Consider the following 21,007-nt stretch of genomic DNA (forward strand, 5'->3'; position numbering starts at 1 on the left):
CATTACATTCAAAGGTTGAGGATGAAGGGAGGAAGATGAGAAGAAAAAGGGAAGTGACGAGAGAAGGCGGCTCTGGGAGAATAGAGTGCTGACTGAACGGGATGGGACATGCTGGTTACAAGCCCTTTCACTGACTCTTCTTCAGTAAGAGTGGATTAAAGTAATGTTAGACTGAAGTGGAAGTAGTGTAGAAACTAGTTTACTAGGCTCATTCCGATTGTACATACTCATGCACTCACTCGCTCTTTCTTTCTCTCAACACCGAGGTGTCTGCCACGCCTAGAACGTCAGCAAAATAAAATTTCTTCTGTTTTAGACTACATATGTTAGGAAATGGAAAGAAATTCCCTCTCTCTTCCTATCTGAGTTTGGGCAACTGGATGCAATTTAGAATGCACAAAGTATTCTTGTCTTTTCCCCACATCTGCCGCCTGATCTTCCTGCTACAGTGTTGCAGGTAGGTGGAAGTTTCCCCTGCATATTACTTTTCCTACAGAAAGAGGATATGGGAAAAAAAAAAAAAAGAAAAACAGGGTAGGGTGGTGATCTTTCTCATGCTTCTCAGAGTGGTAAATGCTGTTCAAAACAAATTCACAAAGCATATCTACCTGGGACCCAGGTGAACATGAACAAACCCAGGTACTTGACATGTACAGCAAGTGAGAAGTCAGAGAACAAAACAACTTTCCTGCGACATCATTACCCTGACTTCTTCAATATCTCTGGCAGTCCAGTAGATTGTTCGGAAGCCAGCGATATCTCTCTCTCTCTCTCTCTCTCTACTAAGTCCGTCTTATAAGATTTGACACAATTTTACTGCCTGAAACTCTCAGGATGTTTAAATCACCTCATGCTCTGAAAAACCCACTGTTGTTAAACTTACAAAATTACTGACATACAATGGAGAAACATGGAAAAGTGTTTTAGTAAAAGGAAATTCATCCTCCATAGTTGTTACAAGTCATACTTCTCTAGCATAATGTATTTCCTTGTCATTTGTGGATTCTGCTTTTTTATATTCTCCTAATTTTAAATCATAATCACCTATCCTCTCGGATGGCTTTCTAATTGGGAGATAACAACTGATCTTCGTGGAGCCTGAGTAGGAAGAGATTCAGATAAGGAGCATAAAATATGCCTTAGTATACCCCTGGAGTTATTTTAGCTACAATATGTTTCAAACACAGCAACACTGAAAAATACTCAGACACCATTTCATTCCATTTTGGTTGATAACTCCTGTTCGGCCAAAGCTTTTTGCATTGCGTATTTGTTTGTGCAAATGTGAGGGCTTAATAGTGAAAACAAAGAGTTGTTCAACCTTCTAAGACCTAATTGGTTTATCCTCACCATATTTTAAATTGAACTTCAAAGGATCTGGATTAAAAGGAAGATATTCTATACAGGCTGTTTTCAAAAATCAAACCAAGAGATGGAAGCTAGCTTTAAAATGGGCTTCCCTTTAAATCCTCTCCATGGCTCGTCCGGGTGAGCCCAGCCCTCTCCAATAGCCGAGGCACTCCTGGTGTCCTGAGGAATATCTGGACCTGTCCTGTGTGTTTGAAGATGATACGTGGCGAGGTGGAAGTGAAAGTAGTGCAGAACCAAATGATAAACCTTCCCAAATCAAGATTAATGACGCTTATCACTTTACACTTTTTCTCTAGACTACAAGCTCCTTGTGGGCAGGGAACACCTCTACCGACTCTGTTCTACTCTAGTCTCCCAAGCACTTAGTACAGTACTCTGCAAATAGCGCTCAATAAATATCACTGATTGATTTCCACTGATCTGCAAAAGTGGCCAAGTCACTTCTTTCCCCAGAGTATGTACTCTGAGTCCCTTCTGGGTACAGCAGGGCTTGGGAGTCGGAGGTCGTGGGCTCTAATCCTGGCCGTGCCACTTGTCTGCTGTGTGGCCTTGGGCAAGCCACTTAACTTCTCTGTGCCTCAGTTGCCTCATCTGTAAAATGGGAATTAAGACTGTGAGCCCCACGTGGGACAACCTGATTGCCTTGTATCTCCCCCAGCGCTTAAAACAGTGCTTGGCACATAGTAAGCGCTTAATGAATACCATCATTATTGTTATTACAGCACAGACACACATGCATATACATGACTAAAGAGTGGGAAAATTAAAACACATGGTGACTGGTTTAACAAACTGGGATCACTCAGTCTCAAGGAGAGAAACACACAAAACAATTTACTTATGGTCTTCAGCACATCAGGCACTGGCAACTTAAAATAGGTGGCGACCTGAACGGAGTAGGAGGGAGGGTTAGAGAAAGGGGGAGGAGGAATGGGAATGAATACAAGAGAAGCAGCCTGAGTGAGTCACTGAGGGCATCTGAGTGAGGAGTGAGCCCCGTGGGATGCCACTCCAAAATCAAGGAGGGGCAGGCATCCTAAGGGTGGGCACTCATGCCCCCTGAGCTACCAGAGACTAGCAGGCTCACTGGAATGACCGACAGAGTGGGCCCGTTTCGTGACCAAGGTGGTGGATGTCAGCATTGTGGGAAAGCATCTTCGGCAGAGGAGGGAACCTGGCTGGTCTCCATCTCCACCTGGGTGTGGGACAGGCACAGAGAAAAGTTTCCCGGAGAACTACTAAGTGGTGGAAGAGATCTGGAGGGTACTTTGGAAGCCCCCACCTCTGGAGCTCTTTAAAAAGTCCCTAAGTACGACCATGCCCGACTCAGTGTGGAGGAGGAGAAGACGAGGAGGAGGAGGAGGAGGGCCTTCTAGTGATTTGTCCAACTTTGAGACTCTGCCATGAAAATGCCTCTAATACCAGCCGAGGTGCATCACAATTGATAGACCAAACCTAGTGAACACAGCCAATGGCCTCGCCGGTACAGAACAAATAACCAAGCGGTGGGGTACAGCGTCAAGCGGCAGCCAACCACATGAGTCACAACCATATCCAAGTGCGATTTCTTATTTTAAGCACGAGCCCCAGAGAATGAAACAAATCGAGGCGTTCCACTGTTCTGGATAAAATATATTTTTCCACTACTCTGCTCTGCCAAATTTCTCTATTGGTTACATAGCGTGAGCAATTTTCTCACAGGAAATCTCTCATTTATAGCAAGCTAATTATTTTCTAGCCGTGACTGTCATATGTACGTGGTGGTTTTAGGATCCAATTTTGTCAAAAACTGGAAAATTAATTCCTGCCTCATCACATGCTAGCCCCGTGTTTTTAGAGATTTAAATGTTACAAAGCTCCACTGCCACGACATTTCTGCTTTCTCTCCTATTTAGACTACCGTTAACTAAGAGATTCATTCATCTATTTGAGATTCTGGCAACCTAATCAATGAGTGTATTTACTGTGACCATTTCACCACTATCTAATCAGAGAAGGAACAGGGGCTTACCAAATTACAACAGTTTCAAATAGAACTTTTACTGCAAAGTTTATTGCAAATTGCTCCTATCCTAACTAAACAATGTTGCAGCAAATTTACTAAGATTCCAGTGGACAGAATAATAATGCAGTTTTTTTCTTCAGAAAAAATACCAGTGTTCTTGGCCATAAGAAGCGTGAGATATATACACAGGGCTTTTTACCAGGAAAACAGACTTACATTATTTTCCTTTACAAATATTTTGGGTACACTCTCTTTTCAAAAAAAAGATAGAACAAGCTATTTGCTATACACTGAACATTTTCTCTCAAAAGAAAAATCAAGTAGCACTTTGAAAACCTCAATTGGTTGAAATATAGTAACACTGTCAAATAGTTCTGCAGTCTTTTCTACTTTGTATTTAGAAAACTGCATTGTGCTACTTTAGGTGCTGTAAAACTAAAACTGAAAAAAAATATATCCATGCCCTTAAAATGATTATCAGCCTAGACATAGGATCCTATTATTCTGCATTTGGCTTCTTATTCTCATAATCATCTGCATTTTTATTGGAATACTAGGCTGCATCTGAGGAACTGAGTCGAAGGCTCACTCACAATCCAGCAATATCTATGAAAACATATGCTTAAGAAAATCAAAATCCAAGAAGAATGTGGATAAAATATTTTACAGAACAGAAACAACATCTGACCTGCACTCTTGTACCAGGCTCAGGTGGCCGATGAGGCACTAGCGCCATGAGGGCATAGGAAATAAAAATGATGGGGCATCATCTTGGCAAATGATGAAACTCCAAAAAACCCCAACCAAAACCCTATTTTACCATATGGTTTCATTTTGAAGGACAGCGACGCAAAGATATTATCTTCCAGGGTCTCCCCCATTGTAGTTCAATTTGGAGGGCATGCTGAGTTCCCCACCAATGTCCAAAATTTCTATTCTAACTCCAGCTAGAGGGCCATAACTAATTTAAGGCACCCGTTCTCTGGGCACACGAAAGCTAGGGCAGTTTCTTGAAGATTGGAGGTTTGGGATGTGAATGCACTTAGTAAAGGGCTCTGCTCATGGGAATCATCAATAAATACCACTGATGATGAGAGAGCGTGAGGTTATGTTTGCAGCTTAAAGCCGGGAGATACAAAAGAAATATTTCATGAAAAGTTGGTGAGTAGAAGCTAGCATTTTTAAGTTCACATGATTGGACCCTATCATCGTTTATCTTTTCACTCAATAACAGATCCCACTCTTATAAGAAATCCCGGGATATGACCTAGATTCCCAGTTAAATCACCTTAGAAAGCAGCTTTTGATGCAGTTAAAAAAAAGACAATTTTCACCTTCCAAGGACAAATGGTTGTAATTCTACACCAGAATTATGGTGTAGAATTACTGACTGGTGTCTTTCAGCAAAAATTTTGCATTGATCACGCCTTTATCAATCCATTTAGTCCCTGTTTCCCCTGAAAGGAAACTGAACTATGAAAAATGACGTGAACAGACATAGGCTTGCCTCTAGCCTAAAACTAGGTAATCAGAAGAATAGAAAACTGGAATGGCCGAGGACATCAATTCACAACAATAAGCACTGTCACAAGTGCCTGACGCACCCGTTGACATCGAGATAGATAGTTCATCATGAAGGACTGTTTCAAAAATCATCACACCGTGTGTCGACTTCCATCTGAATTCTGTCTTCCTTTCACTTACTACTACTACTACTAATAATAATAATGGCATTTATTAAGCGCTTACTATGTGCAAAGCACTGTTCTAAGCGCTGGGGAGGTTACAAGGCAATCAGGTTGTCCCACAGGGGACTCACAGTCTTAATCCCCACTTTACAGATGAGGGAACTGAGGCACAGAGAAGTTAAGTGACTTGCCCGAAGTCACACAGCTGACAATTGGTGGAGCTGGGATTTGAACCCATGACCTCTGACTCCCAAGCCTGTGTTTTTTTCACTGAGCCACACTGCTTCTCAAGACACACACTACACACACACACACACATATCTATATAGGTTTAGATCTACCATGTACATATCTGTGTACTCGTCCGTCATTTAGGAAGCAACACTATCTAGATTAAGATCCTAACCTTGTAAGTGTGAGTGCTCTGCTGACCTGTGACAGACACCCTCACATCTAGTATGGTCCTAAAGAACAGACCTTCACCATGTCAATGGATTTGTCTCTATTTCAAGCCTGCTTTTTTTTTTTAAATGACATTGTTACGCACCTACTACGTGCCAGGCACGGTACTGACTGCTGGGGTAGATACAAACAAATCAGATTGGATGCAGCCCAGGTCCCACAGGGGGCTGGCTCATAGTAGTCTTAATCCCCATTTTACTGAAGCGGTAACTGAGGAAAATATAAATTAAGCGACTTACCCACGGTTACACGGCAGATTGGCAGAGCCACAATTAGACCCCAGATCCTTCTGACTCTATTCAGTAGGCCACCCTGCTTCCCTTGTGTTAGCTCTATCTCAGATTCTGAATAGGTAAACCACACTGACTTTCTAAACTGCTTTGTTTAGGTTTAAAAACACTTTTTTTATCTGTGTCCTTGAGTAGAACAATAATAGCAGCCCGTGGTCTTTATTATTCTTTATAGCTATTCAGACTGTCTTCTGTATCTCAAAATCGCAAGACAATTTAAAAGAGTAAGGAATAATTTGAAGCAAATAGCAGAATGATTGATTACGGATAGGAGCTCTGCAAAAACTCACCAATTGGAGAAAATAAAGCATAAAATACCTCCATTGCCACAAGGCAAACTAAACCAGGGAAAAATGCCATATATCCATAAAGAAGTTCTTGGATCCTGTTGATTGACCCACAAAGCCTCATGCTTAGAAGAGCAAAGTTAAGTTTAATGGTTGATTGGAGGACCAAAAACAGGAACTTTCTTGTATTTTAATCCTCTTCTTGAAATAGACCATACTCTCTGAGTACGGTGAAAAAAAAAAATCACTCACCATCTCATTCCCAATCTCTATATCTGGGAAGCAGGGGAATATAGTCTCTGGAGGGGATAAATGATAAAAACAATGAAAAATCAATTATAGTATGGATTGTGTTTCTAAGGTGAAAAATACCCTATGATCACACAAAATAAGCTTCCTTCTTTCCAAAGTATCTAAATATCCCTGGCCCCCAATTTCTTTTCTCACCATCACTACCTGGATCACACTTTTCCAGTCCCCAACTCCCCTTTCCATGAGGCTCCCCAAAGTTTCCTTCATTCTTCCCATCCTTTCTCCATTCTTCCCTACCGCCCCACCCCTGATTTCTGGATTTTTAAGTTCCAGTCAGGGCTGCCATCCTGGGCCTCTTCTATTTTCGGCCTTCCTCCCCCTCCTACTCTTCCAACCAAGGCCCACCTCCTTGGGAAGGGCAAGGCTGCTTCGACGAGCCGTCCGCAGGGAAGCCGTGGTCAAGAGTGATGAGGGCTGCAGCAGTGGCTACCTGAGGGCCTCTCACTGCACACCATGAAGGCAATGAGGGCACCAAAACATGACCCCAAGAGGCCACTGGGTCGGTGGGGCTTTAATCCTGCACCTACACGCTGCCGGGATTTTTCCCAGAGCAGAAGAACAAGAGTTATTCTCCAAGGTTAATATGTGGAAAGCCATAATCCGGTTTTATACTTGAGCCATTTGATCTGGCCTGAAAAATCCAGACCTGACCTCTTGCAAGGCGTACAGTAGAAGGCTACAGTTCAGACACCGAAAAGTCACAAGACTAGAGGGTGTCTGAGCTAGTAAATCCCTGATGGCCATAACTCAGCCTTCACTGAGGGGAGAGCACTTGCCTAGGCACTTGGGAGAGTATGCCAGAAGCAAAACACCTATTCCCTGCTCTCAAAAGCCAATTTTAAAAATGAAAGCAGGTCTTTGGAAGCAAGCCACAGGAATGTTCAAAATAATAATAATAATGATAACAATAACTGTGGCATTTGTTAAGCGCTCACTACGTGACAGGTAATGTACTAAGCACCAGGGTGGATACAAGCAAATCAGGTTGGACACAGTCCCTGACATGCATTGGGCTCACAGTCAACCCCCATTTTATAGATGAGGTAACTGAGGCACAAAGAAGTGAAGTGACTTGCCCAAGGACACGCAGCGGACAAGTGGCAGATTCCAACCCATGACCTTGTAACTCCCAGGCCTGTGCTCTCATCACTATGTCATGCTGCTTCTCTAATGTAGAGGAGAGGCCCAGAATGGGAAAGGGAATCTCCCATCCTGGAGGTGAAAGGCAGTCTTTTACTTTTACTAGCAGAACTCTTTGAGAACTGCTGCTTCGAGGTTAAGGAGGGCCTGCTCTTCACCAGCGCCATCCTGCTCCACCTTAAAATCTCCTGGAGATTGATTTCACAGTACCCTTCAATGACACATAAGGAAGAAGTTTCACCTACAGCCTAGCCTGAAGTGGACATCCAGAGGCCGTTTTCACCTGTGGCTTCTCCCCGTGCCTGCAGGAGAACCAGCAGAGTCACTAGTGCTTCCTCATATACTATAGCCTCTCTTATGCCAGAGCCCTTAAACTGGAGCTTTGAAAAGAGGCCCACAAGACAGAGATAGCGAAGGTATGGAAATGGGCCAATGGGACTGTGGAAGTTGTGATAGAGATCACTAGTCAGAGAGGACCATTGGTCTAATCCCGAATGGCAACTGGCTCAGGATCTTCTCTAGAAAGGTTTGACCGAGTGCCCAGCAATAAAGCACTTTGGCAGCACATGGTTCTCTTCTTTACAGGGAGAGAACCAGAAGAAAAATCACACAAACTTAAGCTCTGTAGGGGAAACTAAAATCTCTAGACCAAGAGAACCAAGCTCCCATTTTCTCTTCCCCAGGCATGAACTATTAATTCACACTGTTCATTGACTAAATGCCTTCAATATGCTTCCATGGGTGCTAACAGAACACTGTACAAGACTGTTCATGCTCTCTCTTTCTCGCTCTCTCTTGCTCAAAGAATTTAAGTAGAACGGAAAGGTAAGGATTAATTAAAAAAAAACACACACCCAATAAGTAAGCTACAAAGCAGGGCAATGTCACAGAACTGTCGAAGCTCTGACGTCAGGGGATGGAAGCGAAATCTACAGTAAAAAGTTCAGATAACAGAGCCCTACTATGGCTATTTGTGTTTAACCAGGTTTTTGTAAAGGAAGCCAAAATCAATCACAGTCAGCGAGAGTAACCCGTACAGGATTGTCCGAGGCATTTTTCATGGCGTCATCCAAAATGATTAATTAATCCAAAACTCACCAACAGAAAGCTTTACCTAACTGCCAAGGATTAGAATGACTGATACACCTTAAAGAAGACCATAGGTCCGCATCACTTTCTAAGCATGAGGTGGAACAGTATTGGCTGCTCTATTTGATTGTGCCACTGACTTTTATTTCTAAGGTTTCTTTATTATCCTGGGATCCTCTCCTCTGTGCTGGGAATTGTCATTAGTGAAACTCAAATCTGTAATCTGTGTAAACTACTTCATTCATCCCTATACACAACAACAGCCTCCATCACTACTTCTCCTTAAAAGATACTCAGTCACTGCCTCTTACATCATCCCATTACTCTTCTGCCTTGCTACCAACCCACTCATCCTGAAACTTAAACATCTGTTCCTCCCCCCTGCTACTCCGCTATCATTCTTTCTGCAGCTAAAATCATCCCTGAGTCATCAAAACACATCTCATATACACTGATCATCTTGAAAACATCGACTTGAATTTGATCCCTGATCACAAAATATACTCTTACTTCCTGGCCTCAAATTGAGAGTTTATACTCTATTGTGTCCAGCAAAACCACCGTACATACCGTAAAAAACTAAAGCCAGATACAAAGGAGGCAGTGACCTAATTTATTTTCCAAGCTAATGAAATCTTTTTGGGGGGAAAATAAACAGGTAAATTGAATTCTTGTCAACTGATCCTTTGCGGAATAGAGGTTGCCATGATTCAAGAAATGTACATCAACATTATTCTGTTTCCAGGTATCTTGAATATTGCACATTTTAAGAGGCAAAAGATTCAAGAGATGAATTCCTGGAAATTCTATCCAAATGCTACTGGTTCTACTGACGCAGTTCTCTATTCCAGCAGTTCTCTATTTCCCTCAAAAACAGAAGCTTCTACTAAATCATAATTGATATACCACTAAAGAGAAAGAAAGATTCTCTAAGTATCAGGAGCAGGCATGTCAAATTTATTCCTGAAGAACGGGCCATTTAGGTGGTGAATAGGGATTACATATTACACATCTTAAAAGATAAAAACTACTAATATGTTCTCTGTAAATTAGCATATGAATACAATATTATTGAATTGAAAAGGAAATGAAGTTCATGGTTACAACTGCTTTTGTAACTTCTTGCAGGTTCTGTGTTGGCAGGGTGGGGCTTCCAAGAGGCTAGAGCCAGTCTAATATTAATATTAAAGAAGAGAAAAGACTGGAAATGTGGCCTCAGTCACTTGTCTGAGGCTCCAAAACTAAAATGGGAGCTCTTCAGGACTCTTTTTGATTAAGCGGTCTTGAGGGGGCTCTTTTATATATCCAAGTCTTAGCATCATATAATAGGACAACTGCTTGACAAACCAAAAGTTCAATTTTGACTCTGAGAGCCACCTCTGTGCATCTTGTTTCCTCCAGTGACAAAAGGCTGTACAATCACATCCGCTACAGTAGTTGAAGCAGTGTGGCCTAAAGGAAAAAGCATGGTCCCTGCCACTTGTCTGCTGTGTGACCTGAGGCAAATCACTTAACTTCTCTGGGCCTCTGTTTCCTCAACTGTAAAATGGGGTTTAAATATCTGTTCTCCCTCCTGCTTTCACTATGAGCTCTATGTGCGACAGGGACTTTGTCAGACCTGATTATCTTGTATATCCCCCAGGGCCCAGTACAGTGCTTGCACATAGTAAGCGCTTAACAAATACCATTAAAAAAATCAGTAGCACTGCCAAAGTGAACGATAAGGTTAGCTGTATTAGTATACTGCTAGTTTATAAATGGAGGGGGAGGTGAGAAAAATAGTTCAATTTGATTCAAAATATTTCACTATATCACTTAACCATTATGCCATTTATGGCATGTGAGCTTCATAAAAAACTGCTTTTATTTTCAGCTAAGATGAAAAAATCTGGATTTTCAAATAAATGTGATAAATGGTATGTCTCAGCATCACTATAAAAAGAATAATGTAGCTGTGATGTACGTGAGTTTTTCAATTTACATGTCCTAACAATAAGTTTCTTTCGATAAAAATGATCTTCCTGTACACAACTTGCTGCTCTGTTCCAAGAAAAAGAAAGGGCTGCGAAATTGGAAATATTGTGCCCTGTCTACCATCAAGCATGGATAACAAAATAATCTGAGATTTTATCTGATTATGGATACTAGAAATGCATAAAATTAAATAGTTTCAAAACGCTTTTATTTTATCAGAAGACCTACTTTAAACCAAATTCACCTAATATACCCAACTGAGATGCATTTTTAAAATTACTATTTGCAACTGGGCAATTGGGCAGCAAGGATCCTCAAACTACTGTAAAATCAGTGATGTTCTTATTTCAGCCATTGAAATAAAATATGCAGAAATTTTTTTTCTGGAAACTCAATGAAACCAAGCCTGAAAAATACATCATTTTCTATTTTTTGGTTTGTGTTGCCGGCACTAACTGTGAAGAATGCAAATACAAATTCAACCTCTATAAGTATTCACTTCTGCATACTGCTATAATGCCAACTCTGTCATTAAGGTCATAAAAAAATCAGGTGAATTTCAAGGCTCTTGTGCTAAACAGACCCCGTTAATGGATGGACATTTGAGAAAGTGACAAGTAGAGAAATACGCCCCTTAGAATCTAATGACTTATTGATGATGGTGCTTGAACTACCAGGAATTGGTTTTTGACATGAGGAAATACAGCAACGATTAAAATTCATCCCCCAAAGCCTAATATTTTGCAGAATTAATTTCTTTCTGTGCATTTTCAAGGCTGCAAATTTCATTGCTTTTGTTTACTGGCAGTTAACTTAGAGTACATTGCAAATATAGAATTAGTAAATAGGTATGGTGCACATGGTTTTTTTAACTGATTTTCAAGATTATGATTTTCTGATCCTATCACAGTCTTTTCAATCTCCGAAATGTCAGCTGGGGCTTAACAGTTCAGAAAGCTGGGGATACACGCAGAGTCCTGGATGTTCCACCAAGCCAAAATGACTTTTCCATTGCTTGTTGTTTTCCTTTTAAAATTACAAGGCGGAAGTTTTCCTCACTCTGGCTCTTAACCATCTTGGGCCAGAGAATGAGGCTGACTTATCTCGGTTCCTGGTTGCCGCTGTCTCCTCTCTGAGTTCCTGATCTCCAGCCTCTTTCGACTCAAGCTCCCCCAGCCCTGTCACCCCTCCACTCCTCCTCCTCACAGCCTCTTCATCACTCTTCGCTGTGAATTTCTAAGCTTGGCGACTAGTGCTTCTCCCCACCCCCGGCTCCTTCCATCCCCTTTCTAGCCCAGCCCACACTCTGTTTCCAGTCAGGCAGGCTTCCTTGTAATCTCCTGCTTGTAGTCCTTCTCTTACCCTGAGGCCTTGCCATGGCAAATTGCAGCTGAAGAGGTGCCTATCTTCCAGGAGTTATGTTCAATTAGCTCCATCCATTTTTCAACCAAACCTCTGCCCACGCCTCTTTTTCCAGGGATTCTTTTAACTTACTGGACCTATCGATGTGCATTTTTATATGGATAAAGTCATGTTGACTGAGCAGTTCTCTGTCTCCTAACTGAATGAAGGCTCCTTGAGGACAGAGAAAGTGGCTAATCTGTGCTCCTCTCAACTGGCCCCACTGCTATCCACGCTTTGGATGGTCAGTCAGAACCTTATAGACTAATGAGCGAAAATCAAAGTTTTTCCAAGGAATGTTGAAGACCATTCTGAAAGTAGTACAGAGAAGCACTGTGTCCCAGTGGAAAGGGCATGGGCTAGGGAATCAGAGGTCCTGGGCTCTAATCTTGGCTCTGCCACTTGCTTGCTGGGCAAGTCACTTAGCGTCTTTGTGCCTCTCTGTAAAATGGGTATTAACTACCTATTCTCCTTCCCATTTAGACTGTGAGCCCCATGTGGGACAGTAACTGTGTCCCAACTGATGATCTTGAATCTCTCCCAGTACTTAGTAAGTGCTTAACAAATACCACAATTATTATTACTCAATATGCAACATTCATGGACATTATCTGCTTAGAAGAATGGATCCCTAAGTACCCGTTAGAAGAAAATAAATGCTGTATTTGAGAGCATACTGCTGAAGAGGACGTTGAACATTTTTCTCAGGATAAGGTCCCAAACTATGTGTCAAAGGCAATAAATTGCTGACCACGCTGACGGATCCAATAGTGTGCATACCGTAGTTCCTTGCAGCACTTATGCACTCACCCCCTTCAGCACCTGCCTCGCTTCAAGCAGCATGGCTCACTGGAAAGAGCACAGGCTTGGGAGCCAGAGGTCATGGGTTCTAATCCTGGCTCTGCCACATGTCAGCTGTGTGACTTTGGACAAGTCACTTAACATCTCTGGGCCTCAGTTACCTCTTCTGTAAAATGGGGATTAAAACCGTGAGCCCCACGTGGGACAACATGACCACCTTGTGTCTCTCCCCAGAGCTTAGAACAGTGCTTCGCACATAGTAAGCACTTAACAAATGCAGTCATTATTATTATTAGTATTATTCACAAAATGCTGCCACCCCTGCCCGGTATGGGCCCCAGCAGAAGTACAACTGGTAGGGACAAGAGGGAGGGGAGTGGTGCCAGACAAGTCATTAGTAGTAAAATCAACTCCTATGAACTGGTTTTTTGGGTTTTTTGTTCTGTTTTTTTGGGGGTGGTATTTGTTAAGGGCTTACTATGTGCCAAGCACTGAACTTAAGTGCCGGGGTAGATACAAGATAATCAGGTTGAGCACAGTCTATGTCCCACAGGGGGCTAGCAGCTTTAATCCCCACTTAATAAATGAGGGAACTGAGGCACACAGAAGTGAAGTGACCTGTCCAAGGTCACACAGCAGGCAAGTGGCGAGCCAGGATTAGAAACCAGGTCCTCTGACTCCAAGGCTCATGCCCTTTCCACTGGGACACACTACTTCTTGCTCTTGAAGTCTCAGGACTAAGGCTCATCCACCATCTTTATCGTCACCACCACCTGTTTCTGTTAAAGCAACTACCTCTTGATCCCTTTATCCCTTCCTTGACATTCTGAATAAGTGCCTTTGATGGCTAAGAAACTAGCTAGATCATTGAAAATATGTGCCAGCCTTAAAATGGATGTTGAGACTATTCCTATAAGAGGAGAGGAAAAACTTGTCTCACAATTGACTAGACCTTTCACTGTAGTACATGCTCAGTTTAGATTGAGCTTGCTATTTCAAGCAATAGTTCCTGACTTAAAAATTACACTGTGGCTTCTTGGAAAATGAAGATTACCCTTAGCATTTAAAACAGATCAATACAATGACTACCGAGTTCTGCAAATTATCTTGATTTATATATTCAACATGACTGAAGCCACACAATACTTTTGTGGAAGAAAAAACAATCAGCATTTGAGTTGGATGATTTTAGTTCTCGTAACCTTAAAAATACTGACCCGGAAGTACGGCTGTGGCATATGATTCCCATGCCAGGAAAACAACAAACTTATTCACCTACTTGCTACATAAGACGTGTGGCCTGAAATTCTCATTTTCACAAACAGGTAACTTTTCGGCTGTTCTGGAGTGCCAAAAAGGGAAAGTTCTGCCTGAGTCAGACTTAGAGACACTCACTTCTGGGGCTGTCAGAGCTGCAAGAGGAAACTGATGCTCAGCCCCGGGCGGGAGAGAAATGTCTCTTGTCTTTGCCAGGCACTCCTTCCGCCTGATTAAAAAGTCGCGTTGACAGGTTTCAATCCTTGCTTAGGCAGATTTGGCCTTCCACGAGAAGCCTGGAGGACTAGGAGTATATGGGGGTAAAAGTGAGTTTTTACAAGACTGTGGGGGGCCTCAAGGAAAACTGAACTGACATAGGATGAGTCCTGGGATGAAATGCCCATTTTAGCTAAAAGGTAACTGATCTTCGATTTAAAAAAACCCACAACAAACAAATCCATCGTGCAGAGAAAATGTCAGGGAACTGCTTTTCTTTGATTCAAGAGTAAGAACCTGTTGCTTGCATGTGGAAAGAGGGTCTGTTGGCAGGAAGTTTCCAAGCAACCCTCTGGTGACTCTTCCCTTTTTATCCACAACCTCCTGCCAAGATGATGGGAGGCTTCAGACTGTGGGAAAAGTACAACGCAAATACTCCACACCTTTTCTGACTTTTGCCTGTTAATTTAAAATAAACAGGGTGATCTCACTTGTCTCACTCCCTTGACCTGCAAGGGAAGCAGTGTGGCCTAGTGGATAGACATGGGCCTGGGAGACAGAAGGAAGTGGATTCTAATCCCGGCTCTGCTACTTGTCTGCTGTGTGACCTTGGGCAAGTCATTTCACTTCTCTGGGCCTCAGTTACCTCACATGGAAAATGGGGATTAAGACTACGAGCCCCATGTGGGACAAAGACTGTGTCCTACTTGATTAACTTGTATCTATCCCTGTGCTTAGAACAGGGCCTGGCACACAGAAAGTGCTTAACAGATATCATAAAAAGAAAAAAGCAAGCTGGAGTCCGTGAAGCATCTTCTCCAACAATGACATATACGTTGTATAGTCTAACCACAAGTAGTTTAAAAGCTCAAAAAATTCTAAGCAGTGGCTACCCAGGGTGGAGTTGAAATTTAAAGGCATCACTAGACAGACTGAAGGATTCAACTGGGCAATCCCACAATCTGGGTATCTCTGAAGTGTGAAGGTGCATTAGAAGTAATAATAATGATAATAATAATAACAATGGCATTCGTTAAGCGCTTACTACGTGCAAAGCCCTGTTCTAAGCAGCACTGGGGGGATACAAGGTGATCAGGTTGTCCCACGTGGGGCTCACAGTCTTACTCCCCGTTTTACAGAGGAGGTAACTGAGGCTCAGAGAAGTTAAGTGACTTGCCTAAGGTCACACAGCTGACAAATGGCAGAGCCAGGATTAGAACCCATGACCTCTGACTCCCAAGCCCAGGCTCTTTCCTCTGAACCATGCTGTGTGGGAAGAGTACAAACAGCCCTCAGGGATTGTACAGTGCACATGCCAAATGCACATTTTGCCAAACTCTATTTGCAGGTTCTGAGTTTTATTTCTTGTCTTTTCATAAATGGACTCCATTTGAAGAGTTACTACATTCGGTTTTAGTCCTCCCCGCCCCCACCAGCCTGCCCTTTCCCAGCTCAAGCAGCCCTGACCAAGAAATGGTCTCTTTCCCTTGCTTCCCTCTTCCACAGGCCTCTCTTCTTGCAACTATCCGGTGGCCTCTATGCCTGCCCCTGCCACCGCCTTGGGGAATCCAGCCCCTTACAGTATGATTTAATAATGATGGCATCTGGGGGGAAATAGTCACCCTACAGTGTGCTCCTGCACCCAACTAACCACCTCTCATATGTGGGGAAAAACATATCTAACACTTATTTTTAAAAATGTAAATAGTTTTATAATAGCAGTGATTGATCTCTGTTAAACTGGCCATTTAATGTATTATGGGCTCCAAGAGAAATTGGTCTTTAACGGATCAGTAAAACCCTCCGAAAAGGTTCATTTTTGGATTCTGGAGTACGGAGAGTTTTTCTCCCAGAAGCTACTGAAGATTTGCGGGCCAAAAGCCTTGATCCTAATAAATGTTTCACGCTTAACTACTTTGATCTTATTTCCTCAACTGAAAATATTTTATAGTCATTCGATACGTATTTCAGAACCCTCTTTCATTTAAGCTACAAAAGCTTATTCTAAAATGAGGACTTTTTTTACCGAGATAAAGAAATTTCAATTCTGACACGTGTAGACAGAATAGAGTCTGGCAATTAAAAACAGTGTTTCTGGACATTTTAAAATGAATGAAAAAGATGTTTCATAAAAAGGCAATTTCCTGCTTTTGACTATTCAATTGAACTGACTCTTATCAAAGCAAAATTCTACGGTAACTTCAAGATTATAAGCAACATTACAATGGCTCTGAGTGATGGAAACCTCAGGTGATATTTTCAAATTATCATAGTCATACGTGCACAGTGCAAGAGGGACTACTGATTTGGACTCAATGCCTCAGTCACACGCATTGTTAATGATCACTATCAAAGCAGCACCTTCAAATCTAACATCTTTCCCATATTAACTCATTGGTATTTTAAGGTACTCTATTACATAAAAAACAAACCCCAAAATGTATTTACCAAGCGTTTAAAAGAGAAAGCTGCAAATCACCAAGTTCCCCAACAGCTTAATTCATACAGTTTCACATCTTGGTAGACTGATAGTAAAACTTGGTAGAGAATGTTCTATTCATCTCCATTTAGATGGCAGCTATATATAAAAAGAGTAAATCTATTTGAAAATGAAATCTGTTCTATAACATGTCTTACAGCAGATGCTAGAATGAAATGTTAGGCTGGAATAATTTTATTTTGAAAAATATATAGAGTCTGAAACCAAAATGTAAACATCCGGGCCAAGAATTGTGGTGAAGCCCACAAGTGTCCTCTTCTCCGGAGATAAATTGTCCTGTTTTTTCATCAGCTGCCGGGGGCAATGCTACCCGGATCTTTCTACACAAGTCCAGGGCCGAATTGCGTCTGGGATGCCGGCTTCAGTCCTGACCCCATATTGTCCATCTCTGATTGCAAGTTGTGGACTAAATAGGTGGGGTTTAAGCCACTGCCTTGAGGCTACAGTTGCAGGGCAGTGGAAAGGGGTCCAACTGTAGTAGTGATCGCTAACAATGCGTGTGACTGAGCCATTGAGCCAAATCCATAGTCCGTTTTGCATTGGGCATGTGTGAATATCATAAATTGAAGATATCACATGAGGTTTTTTCATCACTCCACTGGCCTCTAGAGCTCGGTCCAAGCTATTGTTATTTAGCCTTCGTGGGAAGGCTAAATTGTGGGAAACAGAGTGTGACCACTCTTAAAGGTAGTCTTGTCCAAAGTGCTCAGAGGCGGGATGTCCTAATGCTAGTAGTATGCAATTGCTATGGAAGATTACTGAGACTGCCCACCATTACACTGCACCCCTAATCCTGACCAGCCAGGGAGCACTGGATGATGCGGCGCAATCTATCACCACTATTAGAAAAACAACCATTGAATGTCCTGCTGTTAAGATACCGCCCCGGCTTCCAGAAATTATGAAACTGGGCAATCCCTTATTGGTGTTCCTGGCTGAAGAGATAGCAGTGCCACTCAGCAGCACACTTGTTGTCTGAACAGACCTACTAAGGCTTGCAATGCTTACCCACAAGGAGCAGCATGAAATGTGTTCTACTCTATTTTTGTGCAGGAGACAGCCCTCTCCACCCACACACACTAAATGAAAATATCCTGTTTGTTCAGCTTTCTATAATGTCCTTTTCATGTTGGTTGTAGTTTGCTCTGCTCTGGATGATAATGAAAGACAATCCCCTTTCTTCGGTAATCTTAAATGAGAGCCATTTGAAGAGATAATTCTGCTAACTGCTGTAGAAGATACATGAGACCTACTCTTAAAGAGACAAGAGATCTACTCTTGCCTTCCTTAGGCAACAATTCACTTTGCACCCAGACTGAATGTGAGAAGAAATTAAACAGAATTGCACAAAACTGTTTTGTCGGGTCCAAATATAATCTGCCACTGCTCAGCGAAGAGGAGTATCCTAGAGGGTACCGTTTGGCAGCTGGGGGAGGGTTGGGTGTCACCCTCAGGTACTTCGGCTTCTCTGTATTTTAAGGAGCCATATATAAATTACAAAATTATTACTGGAGATCAAAGGTACAATGAATAAAGACAGGGGAAATATTCATAATCAACCTGATCTTTCCTAAGGCTTTTATTGTTCCACCAAGAAACTACTCCAAATAGTTTCACCGTTTTTATGCTGCAACTGATCCATGATGATTTTAAAGGCCATCAGACTTGACATTTCTACTATAAGATGAACGGTAGCACCTCATTAGCATCTAATAGCATCATTAGCATCTAATACTCTGATTCAAAGAGCGCAAAGCACTATCATTATTTAAAATGTATATGCCCTTTGTGCTTGCAAAGTGTTCTCTCTTTTTAGTTGGACTTCCGCAAGGCTGTCAAAGAGCACTAAGCCCCCATTCCTTACTTTCAGGTTGGAAAACCTGCACCATTACAAGGGGAGGGATTGGCCTAATATCTTGGAGCAAGCATCTAGTGGAGCACGGAAAGAGTATTTAAAACCTTTCAACTTCCAGCCCATTCTTAGCCTGCTATTAATCCCCACAGCATTCCCCAGACAGACAGATCATCCTTCCTTATCATTGTTCTCATCAGGAAAGCGAAAGAAATGCAGAAAGAACTTAATCCGTTTTTATCAATGCAGGGAAGATTCTCAGTCTGCTGCAGTATCTCCTGCATTCAGCATCACCGAAACCAAAGACGAGACTTGCTCAGATAATGTTTTCAAGGGTGTTTCACTAATCCACTAAGTATTGGTGTGGGTGACACCCCTACACTGTGTTTGTTAGAAAGTGTTGCCAGTTGCGACAGGTCAAATGACACTTCTCTGCACTAGTTCAGTCACGGACAGATTACGTGGGCATTGTAAATTCTGGGTTTTATTTGAATACTGGATCTCAAATTATTCCAACTTCAACATGGGAGAAACTGGATTTTTCTAGCTTGAGAAAATAATCTTATGGAACATTATGAAAAATATTAACACTATGGGAGGAAATGCTAGAGGCCATGGGGGGTCGGGGGAGGGAGGAGGAGGAAGAGAACTTATGTGAAACCACAATCCCCCATGTTTCAATAGCACTTGAAGCTGCTACCAAAATTCTGCGTACCCTTTAAAGCCTTACCAAAAGCCAAAATGGAACAGGTCCATTGCCCTTGGCCTCCTGGATTATGAATCCTCATGAAACCGGTCTTTGCTTTTGATTAATCAATATATGTTGGGAAAACAGGTCTCTGACAAACCCAGTGTCGTCTTTACCACAATTTTTGGGGTCTCTGCAGTTGCTATAAACCCAAAATGCCCAGGTGCAGTTAGAGAAACACCCTTCTTCAAGGCATGCCAAAGATCTGTCACGTTGATCCATAATAGTATATGTGCATGGAGGAAGCTTTTGAAACTGATAGCTTTTTTTTTCTTTTCTGTAACTGCCTGCTATTATGGTGACAAGAAGAAGCAGCTGTGAGGAGAAATGGGAGAGGAAAGAAAAAAAAGAAAAGCAAAGCAAAGTTCTAATAACAAATGACTACTAAACAACTAATTGTGAATAAAAATGCCCTCATTTAAAGAAATGTTTTATACACAGGAGAAGCTGCTGAATCTTATCAGAGACCACTGACTTCGAGATTATCTGAGAGGGAAAAAGAAAGGAAAGAGCATGGCCCTTCTAGAAGCATGCTCTACTGCGTGACAATTAGGTGCCCAAAACAAGACCTATTTGGTGGCAAATTAATGATTCCAAACTCAACAATATGATCCTGTTGCAATTTCTCATTTTAAAACCTCTCCAATATAACAATGTCACCCTAATATATCTTTTAAGTTAGGGAACCTGTTGGCAAGTAAAGAACTTTGACCCAGTCCCCCAAGGAGGGCACTAAGTCCCAGGGGCAGGGACGAACAGTATTAAAACTCCTAGTCCCCAGATTTTGAAGTGGTAATTTAGACTCAGAGTCACACAACCTCACCCAACTCAACCCTTCCAATGGCAGCCTGACAACTCAGGGGTGGAATCTGCGAACCTTAGGCTTTTTGGTACCTGGAGAAGCGATTTTCAAGGGTTTATTGCAGCTGTCAGACATGTAAAAATGACCGTTATCGAGGGTTGCTATGGTTGTACAAGCTGATCGTAACTTGATATGATTCAGATACGTCCTCTAAGCAATGAGAACATGTCTTGGCCCAGACGGTATGCAAATGGAGCATCTATCATATATGAATGCACTTAAGTAGGAAGTTTGAAAACAATGATTTAAAAGAAAATTAAATGTATTAATCATTAAAACCGCTCAAATGTCACAGACATCCCTATAGTTTCTTTGACATGTTACGACAGTGTTCTGCAGTTTTCGAGACGAGGTGAATCACACAAAAAGAGGACACACACAAACACAAAAATAAAGTCATACCTTAATCTGGGCAAATGGTCTTTCATACCCTCCAACGTACAGAAGGCCAACATTCTGAGGAAGCAGCCTACAAAAGAAATCATTAGCGGCTTAGAAATCTTCAGTGGCTAACACAATATTTCATGAGTAATACAATTAAAGCTATGGTGATTATGCAATTGTGGAAAAACTGGAGAAGAAATCCTTTTGGTTTCCCAGAAATTAAAGTTTGAAGTAGGACGAAAAACTTCAAGATGGAGCACTTCATCCTAAAAATGGGGTATACTTCCAACAAGGTATATCGCAGTAAAATTATTTCACTGCCTCTGGTAACTTTTAAGAGAATTGTTATGCTTTCAAAAAAACATAAT

The 21,007-nt window shown here is 41.9% G+C and overlaps 1 protein-coding gene across 2 annotated transcripts in view; it reads right to left on the reverse strand.

The window, feature by feature from the left end:
- RNGTT (RNA guanylyltransferase and 5'-phosphatase) overlaps nucleotides 1-21,007 on the reverse strand; it is a 249,998-nt gene that overhangs the window by 19,482 nt on the left and 209,509 nt on the right. For both annotated transcript variants that reach the window (XM_038761118.1, XM_038761117.1), the window contains one exon: nucleotides 20,658-20,724. In XM_038761118.1, the coding sequence (XP_038617046.1) occupies nucleotides 20,658-20,724 (67 nt within the window). The remainder of the gene's footprint in view (nucleotides 1-20,657; nucleotides 20,725-21,007) is intronic.

Source organism: Tachyglossus aculeatus, chromosome 19 (genome assembly GCF_015852505.1).
Source record: "Tachyglossus aculeatus isolate mTacAcu1 chromosome 19, mTacAcu1.pri, whole genome shotgun sequence".
NCBI classification, from domain to species: domain Eukaryota; kingdom Metazoa; phylum Chordata; class Mammalia; order Monotremata; family Tachyglossidae; genus Tachyglossus; species Tachyglossus aculeatus.